At 37.2% G+C, this 18,144-nt stretch overlaps 2 protein-coding genes across 4 annotated transcripts; both read right to left on the bottom strand.

Annotated features, from left to right (window-relative positions):
* Positions 1-103: 103 nt before the first annotated feature.
* Positions 104-10,343, bottom strand: chrna9 (cholinergic receptor nicotinic alpha 9 subunit). Of its 2 annotated transcripts, none has more exons than XM_023333423.1 (7): positions 10,303-10,343; positions 4,586-4,731; positions 3,304-3,458; positions 3,018-3,198; positions 2,508-2,859; positions 844-1,454; positions 104-767 (listed from the first exon to the last, which is right to left on the bottom strand). In XM_023333423.1, the coding sequence occupies exons 2-7, from the start codon at positions 4,679-4,681 to the stop codon at positions 597-599; spliced, it is 1,566 nt and encodes a 521-aa protein (XP_023189191.1). In that variant the 5' UTR covers positions 4,682-4,731; positions 10,303-10,343; the 3' UTR covers positions 104-596. The 2 variants fall into 2 exon arrangements, with proteins under 2 accessions (XP_023189191.1, XP_005807816.1); XM_005807759.2 differs by lacking the exon at positions 10,303-10,343 and adding an exon at positions 4,867-4,956.
* A 1,272-nt stretch (positions 10,344-11,615) lies between these two features.
* Positions 11,616-15,430, bottom strand: rhoh (ras homolog family member H). 2 transcript variants are annotated; one of them, XM_023333235.1, is made up of 2 exons: positions 15,160-15,430; positions 11,616-14,269 (listed from the first exon to the last, which is right to left on the bottom strand). In XM_023333235.1, exon 2 carries the CDS (start codon positions 13,855-13,857, stop codon positions 13,270-13,272), a length of 588 nt encoding a protein of 195 aa, XP_023189003.1. In that variant the 5' UTR covers positions 13,858-14,269; positions 15,160-15,430; the 3' UTR covers positions 11,616-13,269. The 2 variants fall into 2 exon arrangements, with proteins under 2 accessions (XP_023189003.1, XP_023189004.1); XM_023333236.1 differs by having other exon boundaries at positions 11,616-14,266.
* Positions 15,431-18,144: the final 2,714 nt, after the last annotated feature.

Genomic DNA, 18,144 nt, shown 5'->3' with positions numbered 1-18,144 from the left:
TAAACATACTTTTCATTAAGCCCACATTTCTGTATTAAAAATATGTTTTTTATTGGTCTGATGTAATATTTTAATCTTAATTGTTGTTTTCATTAGGTGTAAGCAGAAAATAAAGGCTTGAAAAATATCAATCTTTTATTTAGCCAATATAATATTTCACTAAGTGAATATAATTAACTGAAATAAATGGACTTTTCAATAATCTTCTAATTTATTAGATATGACTGTACACAGATCAAACTTGGAAATAGCATCTGATTGCTTAATGTCAGAAACACAATGCCTACTGCTGGATGTCTGACTGTTACCTCGTCAATAATGCAGAGTCCATGCATGTTCGAGGGAAGAGCCAGGATTGTCTTACCGCTCCAGTACGTTGTGACACATGCGAGCACACCTGACTTTAACTACCCAAGAGGACTGGAGGAGGCTTTAGGTGAAGTACGTGGTTAAATCTGTGTGCAGCAACATGATGAGAAGGAAAAATTCATCTTTACAACCACATTCATTGTCTTTTTGAGAGCAATACAGTTTTATAAGATGCTGACGTTGATGAAAGTAGTAACACTGAGGACCAGTAATGCTGGAGGACTTTGTCAGGATGCCTTGGCAATGATGAGGATGCTCATGAGAAACACCATGACGAAGAAGATCCACATAAAAAATCTATCCATCACCTTGGCAACTTTCTTCCACTCTGCTACCTTTGCACAGGTGGCTCTCTGCTCTCGGAAGCAGTTGGCAATGTACTGAATGTTTTTTACCACCTTGAAGAAAAACACAGAGGAGTTAAAACAAACACTCAATAAAGAGTGTTGATATTCTTTAAAAAGAAATCGCCACCTGTTTATGTTGGAGGCAGGGACAGCAGCAGGGGCAAGATGGGAGTTGAATTTTCTCTGAAGAGTAGAGATTTTGCTCCTTAACCCCCCCATTCAGGTGCTGAAGGTTTCGGAAGTGCGGAGGAGCCTGATAGTCCAGTTGGTCCCGTCTGATGTGGTGGTAGTGTTGAGTGGGCTCTTGTTTCATTTCGCCTCGCTCCAATGTGGAAGGACGGTTGTTGTGGTTGTTGTAATAGTGATATCTACCGTTGGCGTTGCCATTCGCATGGCTTTTGTAATGCTTGCTGTGATGATGCACAGCTTGGCCGTTGCTGTACCTGTACAACTCGCCGTCGTGATGGTAGGAGCCATTATGGCAGCTGTCATCATAGTAACAACCCTTATCGCCCATAGGTTCCTCTGGGTACAGCGGGGTCCTCTTGCTCTCCGGTGTCGTACAGTTCTCCCCCACTTCATAGACGAAAAAGATTTTCGACATGTAGTCGATGATTAGCACTTTCGCCCACTGCGGAACCGGTTTGGCTTCTGCACCACAGAAATGGATGTTCATGATGAAGATGGTGAGGGACGTGGAAGCTGTGATCATTGTCATGGTGGCAATGTAGTACTTCCCTTCAGGACAGGATGGAGAAAATGATACGTTTAGGGAGCGTAAAACTCCACAATATCCAGAAGTTAAAGACAATAGTTGAAAATCTACTGTGAATCTCATTTATATCAATATTTCTGTTATAGAGGATTTAAAAAAAAAACTCTCTAAGCAAGCTAGTGTAAAAATGTTCCGTTAGTTTCAACAGTTTAACTACATTTTAGCATTACTATCGATACTAGACAGAATAACAAAGCAGAAAGCTCCAAAGAGCACATTAGAGAACTTCAGCAAAGATGTCAAAAGTCTCTATAACAATCAAGAGAATCTAATGGGTTCCTTGGGAGGCCTGCTGGGAAAAACTATTTCCTGCCATAACAAACACTGTGGAGTTTGGTAAAAAGATAACTTGAGCTGGGACTGTGTGAGATGATGAAAAGCTGTTGGCAACAGTTCATTAAGTACAGCGAAGGATTTCTCCTTCTGTTCCTCTTTAAAAGGCCTTGGGAATCTCATCAGAGTGCAAGCATATACATATACATATCTACAGTCATGTTCAGAAAATCTGGATATATTTTTAAAAATTAGCAGTGTTGAGTCTTGTTAGTCAGATTAAAATTACCCTTTGAAAATAACAACCTTTAAGCAGATAATAAAAACATTTGTGTTTTTAAACATGGTGCTTTTATTGATCTCATGTGATACTCTAATTTTAAATGTGTGTGTCAGATTTTTCTTCTTTCTAACTTTTCCTTAGTTTGAGTGGTGCTAAAATAATTTAATTATCCATATCTAAAATTTGCCAGTTAAACCCAATGGAGTTGGGTTTAACTGGCTTTAAATCCAATGACCTGTGAAAAAAAAGCAGAATCTTTAAAGAGAAGCACTCAACAAAAATGAATCACAAACAACTGAAAAATTATTAGGCAACTTTTTCCTTTGGTTTTTACTTAATTACCTTTTTAAGTAATTTTAAATATTCATTTAACTACATATGGTAGTTCTACATTTGTAGCTAACTCCCACATGAATGTCGACCTAAAGACAGGCAAAAATGGATAAAAACTGGTTCAGACCTATGTAGGGCATGCTTTCAGCAGGAGGCATGCTCTCAGCCACCAGCAGCTGAAACACGGTGAGCGCCAGTAGCACCGTGACCCCCAGAGACACCTTCTCTCCCGAGTCGGCTGGCAAGTAGAATCCCAGCGGAGCCAGGAACGAGATGAGGAAGCAGGGCAGGAGCAGGTTGAAGATGTAGAAGGAGGAGCGGCGCTTAAGGAGCAAAGTGTAGGTGATTTCTGTGTACGGGTCTGAGCAGCAGCCATACATCATCACATTCCTGACTGCAGGCATGCCGTGACACTCCCACTCCACGTTCTCCACAAAGTCGGACAGGTCGCCGCTGTCCATGCCCAAACTGATGTCCACCTGCATGGAAAGTTTTTCCATTTTTTTGTGTGCTCCCAGAACGGACAGAGATCATTTAATGGTAATAATATGCTTCAAGGTTACATTTCTATTGTCTGATCTCCAAGAACTTTATTTTTTAATGTCCTCCACCTTTTGAGCGTCCTGCTTCCACATACCTGGTTGCCATTGTAGGTCCAGGAACCAAAGGTGAGATTGCATGACTGCCAGTCAAAGGGGAAGTAGGAGACGTCCACCACACATGAGCTCTTTGTGATGGCCGGAGAGTCCCACACGATCTCTCCGTTATAACGAAGCTTCACATTAGTGCTGGGCGACTCTGAGGACTCCTCATCGGCTCTACATTAACAGAATGAAAACAAAGGACACATTTATGGATGCGCGTTTTCTTATTTTAGTCACTATTCAACGTCTGCTTTGTCTCTTTTGCTTCAAATTACGGACTTGTTGTAGAGAACAATGTCAGGTTTCCAAACCAAATCACTGGGGATGTTAATCATCTCTAAGTCGTCGTAGTCCTCTTTGTCCCACTTCAGGTAGGCATCGTGCCAGACCTGCCGTATCCACAGGTAGGTGGTGAGCACCTGGTTCCTTTCATCCTATACCACAGGCATTTCCATTAAAAAACAGACAATTTAAGACATCTCAATCTAGATAGCAAACACAACTCAGACAATAAACCACAACCTAAACTGATTTACTAAATGCTTTCCAACAAAGAACAGTACAATAAATATAAATGTTACAGCTACAATCTACTATGACGCAGACACAACAAGTTTTATATTTAGTACATTCCAGTCTCTGCATCATTCAAAAACGTAAATGTATGAAGAAACTTTTGATGCACCTGCATCATCAAAGAAAAATATTTACGTTTCCTTTGAGAGATGTTACCAACTTTAAAGATTTGAGGGGGGTTGAATTATGTGCTGAAGAGAACAAAAATCTTTTTTTATTATTATTTTTGTCTGATTTTTAATTGCTATTTTATAGCAGCGATAGCCATAAGTTTTTATGCTTAAAATGTATTTATTATGCTCAGTCTCTTTTATTAATTCATATAAAAAAATGTAATTATATTTTCATGACTCTTAGTGACTCCATCCATCCATCCATCCCAGTTTATCCCTGTATAGCCGATGGTGCCTATCTCCAGCAGTCACTGGGCAAGAGGCTTGGTACACCTTGTATTTTCCAAAATAAAAATTAAAACAAAAAATTAAAAAATCTTTCTTCCAAACACACTCTTATGGTTATCAGTAAAATAACAAACAAATGTGAAACGTTATCAATGGAGTTTACTTGCACAAGAAATGAAATATTTTGCCCAGCTGTAGCAATAACCTACAGGAAAAATTGATCCATGACACCCAAGTTAATTATTTGTATCATTAGACATAGCTATTTCTAATAAAGTAAAGTGAAAATTGCATTATCACAGGGTAATGCCACCTTTCCCTCTCTTTTTTGTTATATTTATATGAACATTTGCACATTTGTAATCAAACTGAGGTGCAGAGGTAAACTTGCCTGAGGACATGCAGCAGATCTTCCAGTTACTAGAGTCTGCAACAACTCATTTTACTAAGTCACAGTTTTGTCTCAGAAAATGGAGAAAATCCTGAAATGCTATATAATCCAGCTCAAATTCTTACATTTTTGGGCTCATACCTGTGGTTTTCTGTTTGTGGATGATGTCTTCTTGAGTTTTCTCTGTACTCACCATGTCTTTGATCTGTGACAGCGTGATCTGAAGGGAGACATTGAGGGCCTTGTCTGTGTCCTCCACAGGTCTCAGAGCGTTGGAATAGTCCTCCATCAGGTCATTCAGAAGCTTCTGGGCATAATGACCCTGAGCACCATGGGACACTGAGCACACATGAAGAGGTTAAACATAGAAAAAACATATGTTAGAGAGGCCTTTTCATTTCTGAATCTAGAACAACAACAAAGGAGGAAAAACAAGGCAATCAATAATAAGATAAACCCTTCAGCAAAACTAACCTTGCACCAAAAGACTTATCCAAACCATCACTGCTGTTCTCCTCATTTTTTTTTTTTTTGCTCCTCTCTCGCAATGTGATCAATTATTTAGCACAGCGGTTACCAAGACCTGCCAGGTCCAGACCCAGAGCGTCACTCAGTTTGGATCTCGGTTCTGCACCGGTGAGACAGGACCCTACGAGACCGCAGAACGTTCCTGAAGTCTGACATCCTGTCAGAGGCTCTGAATGCTTGGCTGGTTGTTAGTTGCAGATCGCATCTGTCTCTCTCTATGTGTAATTGCTGCTGCGGAACAGGACCTGGGACAACACACACACTCACACACACATACTTTGATATCACATTGCACAATGTCTCCAGGTGAAATGTGATGCCCAACATCTTCTTCCACTTGTGTACATGACCACAAGCTGTACGACACACACACACATACACACCCAGCCGGACTGCGTTACACAGTTAGCGACATTATGTCCTGTTATTCATAATGAACACACACACACACACACCCATTCACGCAGATATCTCTGAGGATATTTTCTCAATTAATGATCAGTTGTTCCAGTGTATTAAGATTGTTTGCAATTTGTTGAGCAATTACAAAAAGATTTTTAATTTCCTTCTGGAAGCAGATTATGTAAAAAGGAAAAGCTTACTGATTCTATTAGACATTTTGCAAAAACAGAATATCTAAGAATCATTCAAAATAATACTTTTGCTTGTATTCTATGTCTTCCGATTAAGATTTTATTCATTTGTTTGTTTTTGAAAAAAATAATAGGGTTTAAGTAATATTTGATAGATTAATTTTACTATATGATAACATTTTTATTCTTTTCCAGAATAAAACGGAAATGCTTACAAATTATCTACAATTTCTAAATGTGGCCTTTTAGAATTTAGCCAAATTTGAGCAGCAAGAAAAATGTGTAAGCAGAACAAAGAGTAAAACTGAGAGGAAACGGATGAGGCTTTGTATATTCTTAGAAGGGCCAAGTAGTGGTCCTCCTACAATCCATTCTGCCAGCTTAGTTTTAAGCTAATTTTGCATGTATAGACCTGTTTGTATTGCTGCTGTTTTAAGTTATATTTAATAACTTAAAAAGTCATCTCCAGACAATAGACAGTAAAATGAGTGTGGTTTGAGGGAAACTTTGAGCTCCTAACGTGTTTCGTTGTTTCTTTAACTGAATGAAATTCTGCTGATCTGAAGATTTTGTTTGAAATTTCAGAAACTAAAGTAAAAACAACATTTTTTATATGAAGTTTGTCTTTTTTTTGTTTTGTTTTTTCTTTCAAATTTAAAAGTAAAAAAAAAAACAGTTAACTATTTGTTCAAGTTTTGTTTTTCTCCAATTTGATATACAAGTGGTAGAAAATATGTACATTTTCTACCAGCTCCAGGACACAACTGTCCCAGAGCTGACTTTACATGTCCTCTGTAATTAATATGTTACCACTGTAGCCTCGGCGCTTTTTTTTTTTACCTGAAATCAGTTTATTTACAAGAATAAAAGCAGATAAATCTGCAACATTACAAAATACTGGCAAATGTTACTGACAATGTGCTCCGATTCCGCAGAGAAACTGCACATTGCGATGTTACTGTGTCACTCAGTTTCTGTGGTACTGAGCTCTCACAGGACAGGTGTTTCCTGTGTGCATCTAAGACAGGGTGTGCATGAGTGCGTGTGTTTGTAAGGGAAAATAAGCCATAGTGTAAGTCAGTGGCAAAAATTAATTTCTGCAAACCATAACCTGTATTTTCTTGTTTGTTTGTTTTATGATCAGAGAAGGCTTGTGAAGATTTTTTGCATATTTTTGTGTCTGAAACAAGATGATCTATCAAGAAAAAAAGTGTTAAGTGATTGTTGGAATATAAGCTTGTGTGCTGATCGATGAGAAGCATGATACAACAAACACAACAAGAAAGAAGTGCTTCGAGTGTTTGCACAACAGAAAAGAAACCAGAACTTGTCTGGGTGCTGGTAGCCTTGTGAGTGTGCACACACAAGAGCTGTGAAAAGAAGAATATATTAGGTAAACATCACTTTTAGCGAGTTGGATTTGCTAATGAAAAGAAAGATTTATTAAAGATTTGTTGTCAATTTGTTCAGTTAATCGAAAATCTTGTTATTTAATGTGTGGTAATAAATCCAGCCCTATTATGAGGTAGACTACAAGTTGCTTCAACAGAGAGAAAAACTTCACTCTATTCAAGCTCCATGTAAACAGAAATTTAGTCTTGGCAAAAAAAATGGGAGCAAATTGAACTTTAAATCTCACTGATGCTATTAGCATTTACTAATAATATGATGCATTAAAGTTTAAATGAAAGTGGCTGTGAAGCTTTTATAAACTCTCATTAACGCCATGTCTTTGAATGTTGTACCTTTTGAATAATGAAGGTCTCACATTTTCATCTCCGATGTTTTTAGACGAGAGCAGACAAAGTAATCCAACCACAACATGTATTTGACCAGTTTTTTATTTTGTGTTTCCGGTAATAAATGCTAACAAAGCAGCAAAGTGAGAACTAAATATTAAGATTCAGTTAGGCCTTACCGGCTGATAATATCAATGGTTATATACAGTATATTAAGGATATTAAGGCTATACCTTGTCATCTAAACAACTTTGTTTAATCTGCTAAGATTGTTTCTTTTTCAGTGTGTAACAGCAGGCCATGCATCTGAGAGATGATATCCAACCTCTTCCTTAAAGCGAAGCTCTATAGTCATTGGTCATCTTACTGGTCAGACTTTGACAGGATTGTTTTATATCGCATATATCTACGAGAAACCAAGAGTTTTTCCTGCTACGGAAACAGTTACAAACATGTGACGTAAATGTCTTCATCTGAGGATGTGCAAAGCACTTCTCCACAGATGACTGTGTGCTCAGCAATTTCTTGTGATAACCAGAGTTGTTTTCTTCTGTTTTATTTCAGGCTATCCTCTCCCTAAATGGAGGCTGCATGATTCTGTGAGGGTTGAAGTCGCCTACACAGTAAAAACTGCTGAGTTATTTCTCGATCCCCAACAGGGAGTGCTTTAATAAAACATTAGATCACAAAATGTGAAAGAGGCTAGAAGGGGCTTTGCATAGAAACCCCGACTATGTTGGACCTCTTCCACAGGAGGAAATAAGAAACGGATGGTAAAATTATGCTGTATACTAATGTTAATATCAGTGGGTTAGGTTTAGTTTGCACCAGAGAACAAGTGTGGTCACTCAAGCTAGCATTAGCTTTTTACCTAAGTAGCTAACACAAGCTAGTGCTAGTCATTTTTAACATTTATCTTTTGATCAAAGCCATAAAGACATAAAATATTTTATACAATGCATTATTTTTGGTCTGAACATTGTTATCCATTTTAAAGTGTTTGGCACCAAGTCTTATTTAACATAATCAAGATGGTGAAGTTTTCATTACTCAATCTGAGTGAAGTTTTTAACAGAATAGAATAGAAAAATCCTTTATTTTTCCACAGTGGGGAAATTGATGTGTCAGGCTACCTGTTGTTTAGGCCACTTCCACAACTAGCCAAGACATCAGTTTGTTGAATAGTCAGTTTGCATTCACTCAGTAAACAAACTGCACCAAGGTTTTCTTGCAAACAAGCTGACACCAATGTTTTCCTCTGGACAGGACTTCACTTGTTTGGCTTGACCCATAGTTCAGCTGAGCTTTCACACCTGCCCCAACAAAGTGGACTATCTGATTAAAATCATGTTTTTAAAGCAGTCCAAACAGATTTGGTGTGAAAACAACATCAGGGTAATCAGGTTTATTGGACACTGTAAAAACAGCATGTAAGTCAGCTGCTCAAAAGTCCAATAAAATTCTCAGGTAAGTCCGAGACCTGGTAGCTGTGGACCTGGATCAGTCATTGGACAATTGAGACACTTGTGAGTTCAGTTCCAGCTTCCTCATTACACAAGTCAGAGTTTGTAAAAAAGAAACTAAAGTTGCCTAAAAACATTGTGCATTGGTGCATGTGAACTGTATTCTCAAATAATTTAATGTGATTTTTGTAGAAGCACTTTGAGGATCAGTAAAATAATAAACTACTTTAAATTGCCTATAGCTGAGAGTGAATAGCTCTTCCTGTGTCTCTCTGTGACCTTGTGATGGCCGTTTGTACCCTTCCTCTGCTCAACAGACTGTTGAAGACTGATAAATTATTGATTTTCACCCAAATAGACCTGGTTTAGTGAACAAGGCATTTTTGATCATTTTATGTAAATCATTTGACATTTAGACAGTTATGGACCCATAAACTGTTATAAATCAATCCAAAGTTGATCTATTTTGAATTCAGGACTTGGATAGAAAAACAACATAAAATGGTGTGTGACTGTGTCCACAAAAGGCAAACTAAATCACTAAATGGGCACAATGCACAACATACAGTCATATTCAATAAATTAAAATATGCATTCCAATGAGGCTAATTTGTCTGATTAAAAGTACATTCTGAAAATTGACAAACTTTAAGTAGGTATTAAGCATAATTTTCATTAAGACTATATTTTAAAAATGTTTTCATATTGAGTATATTAAGTAAATATTCTTGCCCTGCGACAGACTGGTGACCTGTCCAGGGTTTACCCTGCCTCTCGCCTAAAACGTTCGCTGGAGATGGGCACCAGCAGCCCTCCTGACCCCACTAGGGACAAAGGTTTTAGAAAATGGATGGATGGATGGAAGTAAATACTCTAATTTTAAATGCCAGATTTTCATTAATTGTAAGTGAAAAAAAATCATAATTAAGAGAAACAAAGTATTTAAAAAGTAATTTGTGTGTAATTAATCTATATAATGTGTTTCATTTAGTGACAAGGTTCCTGAAATTAATTGACTTTTCAATAATATTTTCATTTATTTAATCAGTCTGTAGTGTTGCAGATACATTTCAGAAAATCTTGGTTAGGTGTTCAATAAAATGCTAGATTTATGATTTTTTTTTTATGAAGTACATATGTTCTGTTTTAAAATTTTGATGTACTCAAATAATAAAGTTCAAGAAAAATTAGAAAGCCTAGAAACTGTAATTTATGTTATTTAGCATGCCCAGTCAACACTGGACCACATCTAGATATGAAACAAGAAAATGTGTTTTAAAAAAAAAGACTTTTTACTTACAATTTGTTAAAAGTTTGTTTAAATGTTAAAACACTGACAACATATTGGCTGTGGGTAAAGTACCAATCAAGACAACCCACAGGGCTAACTAATTGAGCCTCGTCACCATGGTAACATGAGGTCTCAAACAGGTCTGGTAGGCTTTCTCTAAATTGATGGCTCAGTGAGGTCCTGTAGTCCTGCAGCAGCAAATGAAAGGCAAGTATTATCAAAGTTATTTGCTGCATCTGTGTTGTGGCTGCTGTTTTGTCAAAATGCCAGATCTGATGAAGTAAAGATCAACTCACCAGCCCCTCACATAGATCCCCCGAGGCTCTTCAGATGTCAGCACAGGAACTACTGCTAACCGTAAAGTGGCTCGACACCCACAGTGCAGTACAATGCCTGTGGGCGTGTGTACATGTGTGTATGTGTGTGAGAAAAAGACACTCAGACAGAGAGATAAAGGGATGAGGCATTGTGGTAGCTGTGGCACAGAGAATAATGAGACATAAAAGATGTGACCACAGCAGTGAGCCAAACACACTGAACTTTAAAGTCGAGAGCTTCTCTTTTCTTATTCAGAATGAGTTGAAGCAGAAATAATTGTGGAACCATCATTAATAATATTGTGGATTGTAAATAAAACATTAAAGCTATCACTACAGCACTGAGATCTGTTAGTTTTAAACGCCTCTGTTCAGATGGTCCAGGTTTTGTGAATGTTGTGTGACTGTACTGAAGCACTTGTAAGTGGCCCTGCAGAAACAACTAAGAGAAGAAATTTGTAAGAAATAAAAATTAAGCTGAAGGTTGCTATACATTTTTATTTTGTGTGTGTGCGTGTGCAATGTAATGTAATGTTTGTACATGAGAGTTCATGTGTAGACTGGGATGTGGTTAGGTGTTTTTAAGCATATCCTTGAAAAGTCTTGATGGTGCCTCTCATCCTCAGCGGCTCCGAACACCACATGAAGACGCAGAGGCACGCAGAGAAAGAGCGGGAGAAAACATGAGGGGGAAGGAATGGTTTCTCTGAGCCTTTTTCCTGGTTGACTCTGTTTTTTATGAGTGTGTTTTGTTCTGAAAACGACACTTTTAGTAGTAATTAAGTTTCTCAAATTTTACATAAGACCATAGCAACATTTGCATGCATTTTTTACACATTACATACATGAACATACATTATATCTTATTGGCGGAATCCCAGTACTTGATTTGAGCTGCATAGCTAAACCTAAGAAGATAAAACTTATCTCTAATCTAAACCTCCCTGCTTTACTTCTCCTGACTCTATGTGTGTTTAAGCAAATGAAAATGTCTTAAACAATAGTGCTGAGATGCAGTTTAATCATGTTTATGATTGCATGAATATTTTAAGATATGGAGATAAAAGAGCCATAGTTTCATTTCTTTACAGCTGAGCTGCTAACTATCTAGACATATCAGAAAATATAATGTTAGCACTATGTTTCATTTCCTCTTTTTTGTAATGTTTCACTGAACTATTATTACTTTTATTGAGAGAGGATTTTTTTAAAGCAAGTAAATACAGGATAGGATTTTCTATTTAACAGCCTGACAGGCCAGAGACATAAAAATGCCAAATTTGTAGCCCTAATTCAGAACAACACAAGTTTTATTTAAAGATGATAAAACAGCTTAAAATCCCACAATGCATGTTATATTCTTTTGTTAAAGACTTGCACCACAAATAAATTCATATCATAAAAAATGTTGGTGCAAGAAAATACTGAACCAAGTGTTTACAATAAGGATTTAAATTTAACATCTTACAGTGTTTGGTTCCTACATGTTGAAGTTCAATCCAGGAACATCCAACAAAACCAAGTAAGACACAAAGACTTCACAGAAAACCCACAAATTATTTTCTTTTCATTCTTGTACATTGGAATTATTGCAATGTAGAGCAGGAACAATTCAGGCATTTACTCAAACTTTAGTGACAAGTTTTAGCTTGTCACTTGTTTCATGAAGACATGAAGAAATTTGAACATTAGAAAGAAAATTAAATATATCACAAATCTTATGCTTGTGGTTTTTCATGTCATTTTCATAAATAACTGAATAGATAAATGTTTCTAAAAAGAAACACTTTTTTCCCTTTATTCTTTAGCTGGTTCAGAACTTATGTAAAATTATTTTAAAAAACATAATATTTTTTATTTACAGCTCAAAAATATTAGCACCTCTGGCATGTTTAGATTTAAAATTATTTTTCTTTTAACCGAGACGTTTGTCAATGATCGTAAATGAGACGGGCATTTCACAAAAGATAACAAAACCATGGAAAAGGAGTATCAATACAAAAAATTGTTCACCTGTTTCAATATTTTATTTAAAAATGGTGTGCTGTAAATTATATATATTACTTTTAAGTCTCCTCTGGTATTTTGTTGAATTATCTCTAGTTTTAAGCTCCTGATCTCTGAGGCCGGTGGGCCTCTTTGCCATCACCCTAATCTTTAGCTCCCCCTCAGATTCTGAGGACAAGTCAGAACTCTGACTAGGCCACTCCAAAACGATATAATTGCTTCGATTAAGACGTAACATGTTCGAAAAAACAAAACATTACTTTAAACCCTAGTCTGCCAAAAATATGAATATTTTTGGGCTTTAAGATGTATTTATGAAAACATTTTATTTGTAGGCCACCTGACAAAATTATAAAATGTACTCCACAAAAGGTTCATTTTGCTTTCTTAGCTAAAATCTATTTCCAGCATAATTTAAATGATTTCTGACACACGCAATCACATAGTAATGGTAAGGGACCTAGACTTTCATTAAACCTGATTTAGAAATATCTGGAATGACATTGTTCTGGCTTCATGAAACCATATCCAAAAAATGCTGCTTTAATGTATTTGTGGTAGTAGAGAAGCATATTTCTTTAAAATTTCAATTAAAAAAAAGTTCACCTACTAAAGTAAATCCTAGACTGAGACAAAAACAACCTTTTCTCTTTAAATACAAAAACAATGTTCTGTTTGATATACTACAAGAACAAACATTTGTGACTTGATCCCTGAAGAAAAGTGTCCACCCCACATGCTGGTTTCTCGGTCAGTGACGTAAAAATTTTTTCAGTGTTCTCAGTTTAAATATGTTTGATTTTTGGGGGGGTTATTAGTGAAGTACAGCCTAGTATGTCAGGAAGTCATGTTTGGGTCCTTACATCTCATCATGGCTGACTGAGTTTGAACAGCATATCTGGAGGAAAAAAAACACGGCAACAAGATCAAAGTCAACGGTCAAAACACTTTGCACTGGTTCATGCTGAACAAGCGTCTCCTTTCCCGTTTCTTGTGCTTGTTAAAAATTGTCCTCACAGCGTACTCAAACACCTGCTGTACGCCGCGGTTACTCAAGGAAGAGCACTCCAGGTAGCCCTTAGCGTGCACCTCTTGGGCCACACGTTTCCCCTCCGCCGGTGAGATGCAGCTGCCCCGATGAACTCCCACCTCCCTCAGGTCCGTCTGAGTGGCCACCACCAGCACTGGCACCCTGGGCAGGTTCTCTCGGACCTCGGCAATCCACTTGCGCTGGATGCTGGCCAGGGAGTTGGGGTTGGCCACTGAGTAGCACATAAGGACGACATCGGCCTGCTGGTACGATCTCGGCCGGATCTGCTTGAAGTTGTCATTGCCCGCCGTGTCCCACAGTCCGAGGCTGATCTGGACCCCGTCCATGTACACCTCAACACCAGTGTTTTCAAACACGGTGGGCTTGTACGAATCTGGGAACGTCTCGGAGGTGAAGCGGACCAGTAGAGCCGTCTTGCCAACCGCGCAGTCCCCGACCAGAACACACTTCACGGACAGTTCAGTCAGGCCGTTCATGGTTGCCGTTGATTAACAAGCCTCTCAGGTTGTCTTGGGTTCCTCAAAGAAAAAGTCAAGGTTTTTCTGTCAGGTTAGCAGGATGTAAGGTCCTCAAGTGTGGGCTGTGCTTTCGTACACTGCTGGCAGTTTTCATCACAGGCTATGCTCAGACATTCACTGATGAAACAAGTAGAGTTGCTCTCAGTGAACTGAACTGATCGATGTTGTCTCAAAGGTCTCGCATGCAGCCCGCACCTCTCCAGCGGATGACTTACGCAACCTCTTGGTTCTTTAGGCCATCTTGGCTCATCTCACTTCCTTCCTCTTGCTCTCAGTAGCAGCATGGTCAGCTCAGGGTATTTCTCTTCGGTCCTCTCATTGACCATCAATCTGCCGGTCCCAATGTTTATCAATGAATTTGGATGGTCTTCTGGGAACAGGAGAGACATGTTAGAAACATGAAGAATTGCAAGACATTTACAATAGCTAGAAAGTTGAGTGTTTCAGTGACCACTTGACGGTTTTTTGAGTTTCTCGTTACGTAAAAACATTTGCAAACACCCAATCTACCATGAATGTGTGAGCAGCACCTCTTCCAAATTAGATAATCTATGACAACATAAGGTATTTTTATACGGAAGTAAAGACATGTTTGCTTGGGTGTGACCCAGAATCCACAGTTTGAATCCGAAAACGTACACAGGTGCTAATCTTCTGAACCTCATCATCAAGCACAAATGTGTTTCACTGTCTGCACCTATTTTGTTGTATCTCTTTTACACAAAACCCTCCCATTATTCATTCTGCTGTCTATACCACATATCAGGCTGTTGCAATCTGACGTAGGGACAGAAATCATTGGCCTATCATTGATCATTTATGATATTTCAGAAATGTACATTTCTTCTGATTGCTTACAATTTCTGAGCTAATTTTACCATATTGGTGCACTTTTGTGAAGCAGAAAAAACAACAACCCCAAAACCACCGTCCATGTCATCGAGATGGAAAGATTTGCCATCACGCAGATGGGACAAATTAATCAGTGGATTTTCCACATTTCAGCTCAATGATCTCACATTTGAGAACCTTTGTTTGATAAGATTAGGATTAGTACAAACAATTTACCTTTTTAGCATAAAATCCTTTTCTTTGTTCAGTTAAATCAACAAACTGAAACAAGTTTCATTGTCAGATTAAAAAAAACACATCAAACCTGTTGCCATAAAGGTATCAAGAACATATTGTTCCACTGAGATCAAATTTAAAAGACGGTAATCAAAAAAAGGCAACAAAAGAAAAGTGGATGTTTGGGCCTACCTTGTCAGCCACCCCAATCTTTAACGGGCGGATGTCGGCTGCTGCCTGTGAGACGTCACCGTGTCGAAAAGACCGACTTTAAACTCCAACAAAAGTATCTGTTATAACTGAGCTACAACAAATTGGACCTCACAGCAACACAGGAAAGAAAAGTGGCAGATAATTAGGCCACTAATCACAGATGTAAAATACAGAAGCAGCCGCTGAAAGACAATCGGTCATACGTAGAGGAGGAAAGTCAGAAAGTGCGAGAAAAGGCAAAGTAAAACACATCCGCTTGTTGGAGTGTGGAGGTGTGACAGATCTGCTGCTCACCTCCCCCACAGCAGCTGTGTTTCATACAATATGGCTGCTTTTTTAATCTCTCTTCACAGTTTGGATCTTTTTGGGTGTGCTTCTGACAGCTGGTGCACACTAAGATGTTTAGACACAGAAACAGCAGTGCAAGTGAAGCAAACATCCCACCACTGACTAGCTCAGCTAATATTTTTATAAATATCTCATATGAAATTATCTTTTTGTCCGCATGTTGCCAAAAACCCTCAAAGACATAAGTAAAACTGATTTCTTATTTAATTTTAGGAGTTTACTTTTTGGTCAACATCCTGCATTTTTAGAGCGGATAGATCGTCACTGACTGTTTCTCTGAACAGAGATCACTGTAGAAATACAGTAAAGTCTGAGATTTATTGCTGCATTATTATATTTGCAAGAGCTTAAAAAAGGCAATTTTTAGAGATTTCTTGGCATGAGTTAAGTTTGAAAAGAACTACACATGGATAAGACAGAAATTATTCATACACCTGGCAGATCAAATTTTTGTTTAAAGTAATCTTTTAATACCAACATGTTTCTTCTGACTTATTATCAAAGAAAAATAATAGAAATATCAATAAAAACATGCAAAAATATATCCTGCCAATAATAAGGTTTGAATTGCTGTAATGCCAATAACGATTTTTTCATTGATTATTGAGAAAAGTTTAAGTAACTTTTCACATGTTTATTTCACTAAAATGTAAATAAAACAGATATATACTGTAGTTTCAAACTTGATTTAAATTTTATTTTATCATATTCTGGGAGACATCCATTTACTTTGCTTTCAGATATAAGCTTCTTGGTTGAAAGTATTGAAATCTAAAAGACAAGGGTATGAATAATTTTGGGCTTAACCGTATCATCAGGTCAAACCAGGACTGAGTTACTCTCCAGCAAATTTGATTGTTTATTTTAGAAATTTCTCTACAAATAAGGGCTTTCCAAGTCTTCTAAAAAAACCAAGTCATTCATTCATATTCATCCATTAGTTGAGATCAATGGTTCTTAAACTGTGGCACAAGTGCTGCTGTTGGTGCATGAGTAGTTTTAGTTGTACTCAAAAGAAATTTTGGTAGTATTTACAAGATAAATAAGGACAAATGTGCTGTATTGTAAAGCTACTAATCACTTCCAGAATGAAGTGAAGCAGATTGCAGTGAACCCAAAACAACCAACTGTGCTACATTTATCTCCATGATTGGCATCTTAAACTGGAACTGACCTCTAACCCAGACCAGAAAGATTTGTTAATTGATGTTTTCAGTGACCAGACGAACTACTATTAGCAATACAATGTGTTTGTGTCTGACATGCTTCACTTTCAGACCCAGTAGCAACATGTTTCCTAAAGATGGTTGCATAATTTTGTGTCTAAAAAACACTGAACACAAACCATCACAACTTCAAGGAAATCTCCTGTTTTTACTGCAGCCGTCACTAAGCTGGCAACCATATTGAATTTTGACCCTGTGTTGGTTTGAAACCTTTCACTTTCCCAACAAGAAAGCACGAATTGTCCTGTTGATGTTTTTAAATTGAAACTTACAAACAAAATTTTCTGAGACTAACTAGTTAAATGAACTGCATCTTTCAGTGCAGTCAGACTGATTTTGTTTCACTTTTTTGATACAACAAAACAAACTGAAAAAGTCAAGTCAAGCTGCAGATCTGTTTGCAAATACAATATTTGTCATAATGGTGAACTACTTGAAAAGCATGATAGGTACTAAAGCGATACATGTATTAAAAAGTTTAAGAGTATATGATTAGACATTAGATTACATTTTGGCAGCTCAATAGTTGTAGTATTTAATGTTCCCACCAAGTCACACAGTGGAAAAGGTTTTTTGCAGAATGAGCTTTGTTGGGGGCTGAGTGTGTCTTTGGTTGTTTGTGGGGCAGTAAAAGGATCAGCTCAAACTCATAGCAATAATCACTGGAGCAGTAACTCAAACACAAACATGTATTTGTACCTTTGTTCTCATCTCATTGATTTTATTTGCCAGAGAATTCCACCTCTCTATGCAACTTAAAAAAAAAAAATCCCAACTTTCCTCTTTTTTGATCTGGTTGTTTATTTGCAAACCAGGAGAAAACTTTGATTAGAAAGTAATAGAAAAGAACATATTTTATGTAAAAAAAAAAAAAAAAAAAAAAAAGTATGATACTGTTGAAATGTTGAAGGTGGAAACACATCTACTAGTCATGGGTATGTGGCACCTAAACATAATATAATTTGAAGCTGACAACTGAAAGTGCTGCTGTGCTTGAAAAACTTAAGTGCCTTTAAAATTGCAACAGTAATTTTGTAAAGATGAACTCAAAATATGTATATGACTAAGATAAATCTCATAATATAACGAAAATAATAAGAAAGGAAATCTGAACTTCTTCCATATTCTTCAGGTAAATTATTAATTCAATTTGGGAGTTTGGTAGTAAATTTTTTCCAGGTTGTCCTAAATTCTGTTGCGTAAATGTCATAATATTTGATAAGTGGATAAATTAACTCCTAAAATTAAATCCAATCCAATACATGTGGACTAAAACATCAAACTTTCTGCGCATATCTGAAGGATAAATAAGGACAAGAACTGACCAAATGAGCAGGAATAAAAACTATTTTCATGAACACCTAGTTTTGAAAGGAACAGCATTCCTTCT

Source organism: Xiphophorus maculatus, chromosome 5 (genome assembly GCF_002775205.1).
Source record: "Xiphophorus maculatus strain JP 163 A chromosome 5, X_maculatus-5.0-male, whole genome shotgun sequence".
In the NCBI taxonomy this organism is placed as follows: domain Eukaryota; kingdom Metazoa; phylum Chordata; class Actinopteri; order Cyprinodontiformes; family Poeciliidae; genus Xiphophorus; species Xiphophorus maculatus.
Note: the sequence above shows the minus strand (reverse complement) of the source record. Positions and strands in the feature narration are given on the sequence as shown.

What these genes read in the sequence shown, in the direction of transcription:
- chrna9 (XM_005807759.2), bottom strand. Translation starts at nt 4,912, where the DNA reads ATGAGGAGAACAGCAGTGATGGTTTGGATAAGTCTTTTGGTGCAAG. An exon ending in GGACCTACAATGGCAACCAG is followed by an intron (nt 2,860 to 3,017) that starts GTATGTGGAAGC and finishes CTTTCCATGCAG; the next exon opens with GTGGACATCAGTTTGGGCAT. An exon ending in CCTGCCTCCAACATAAACAG is followed by an intron (nt 768 to 843) that starts GTGGCGATTTCT and finishes TTTTTCTTCAAG; the next exon opens with GTGGTAAAAAACATTCAGTA.
- rhoh (XM_023333235.1), bottom strand. Translation starts at nt 13,857, where the DNA reads ATGAACGGCCTGACTGAACTGTCCGTGAAGTGTGTTCTGGTCGGGGAC.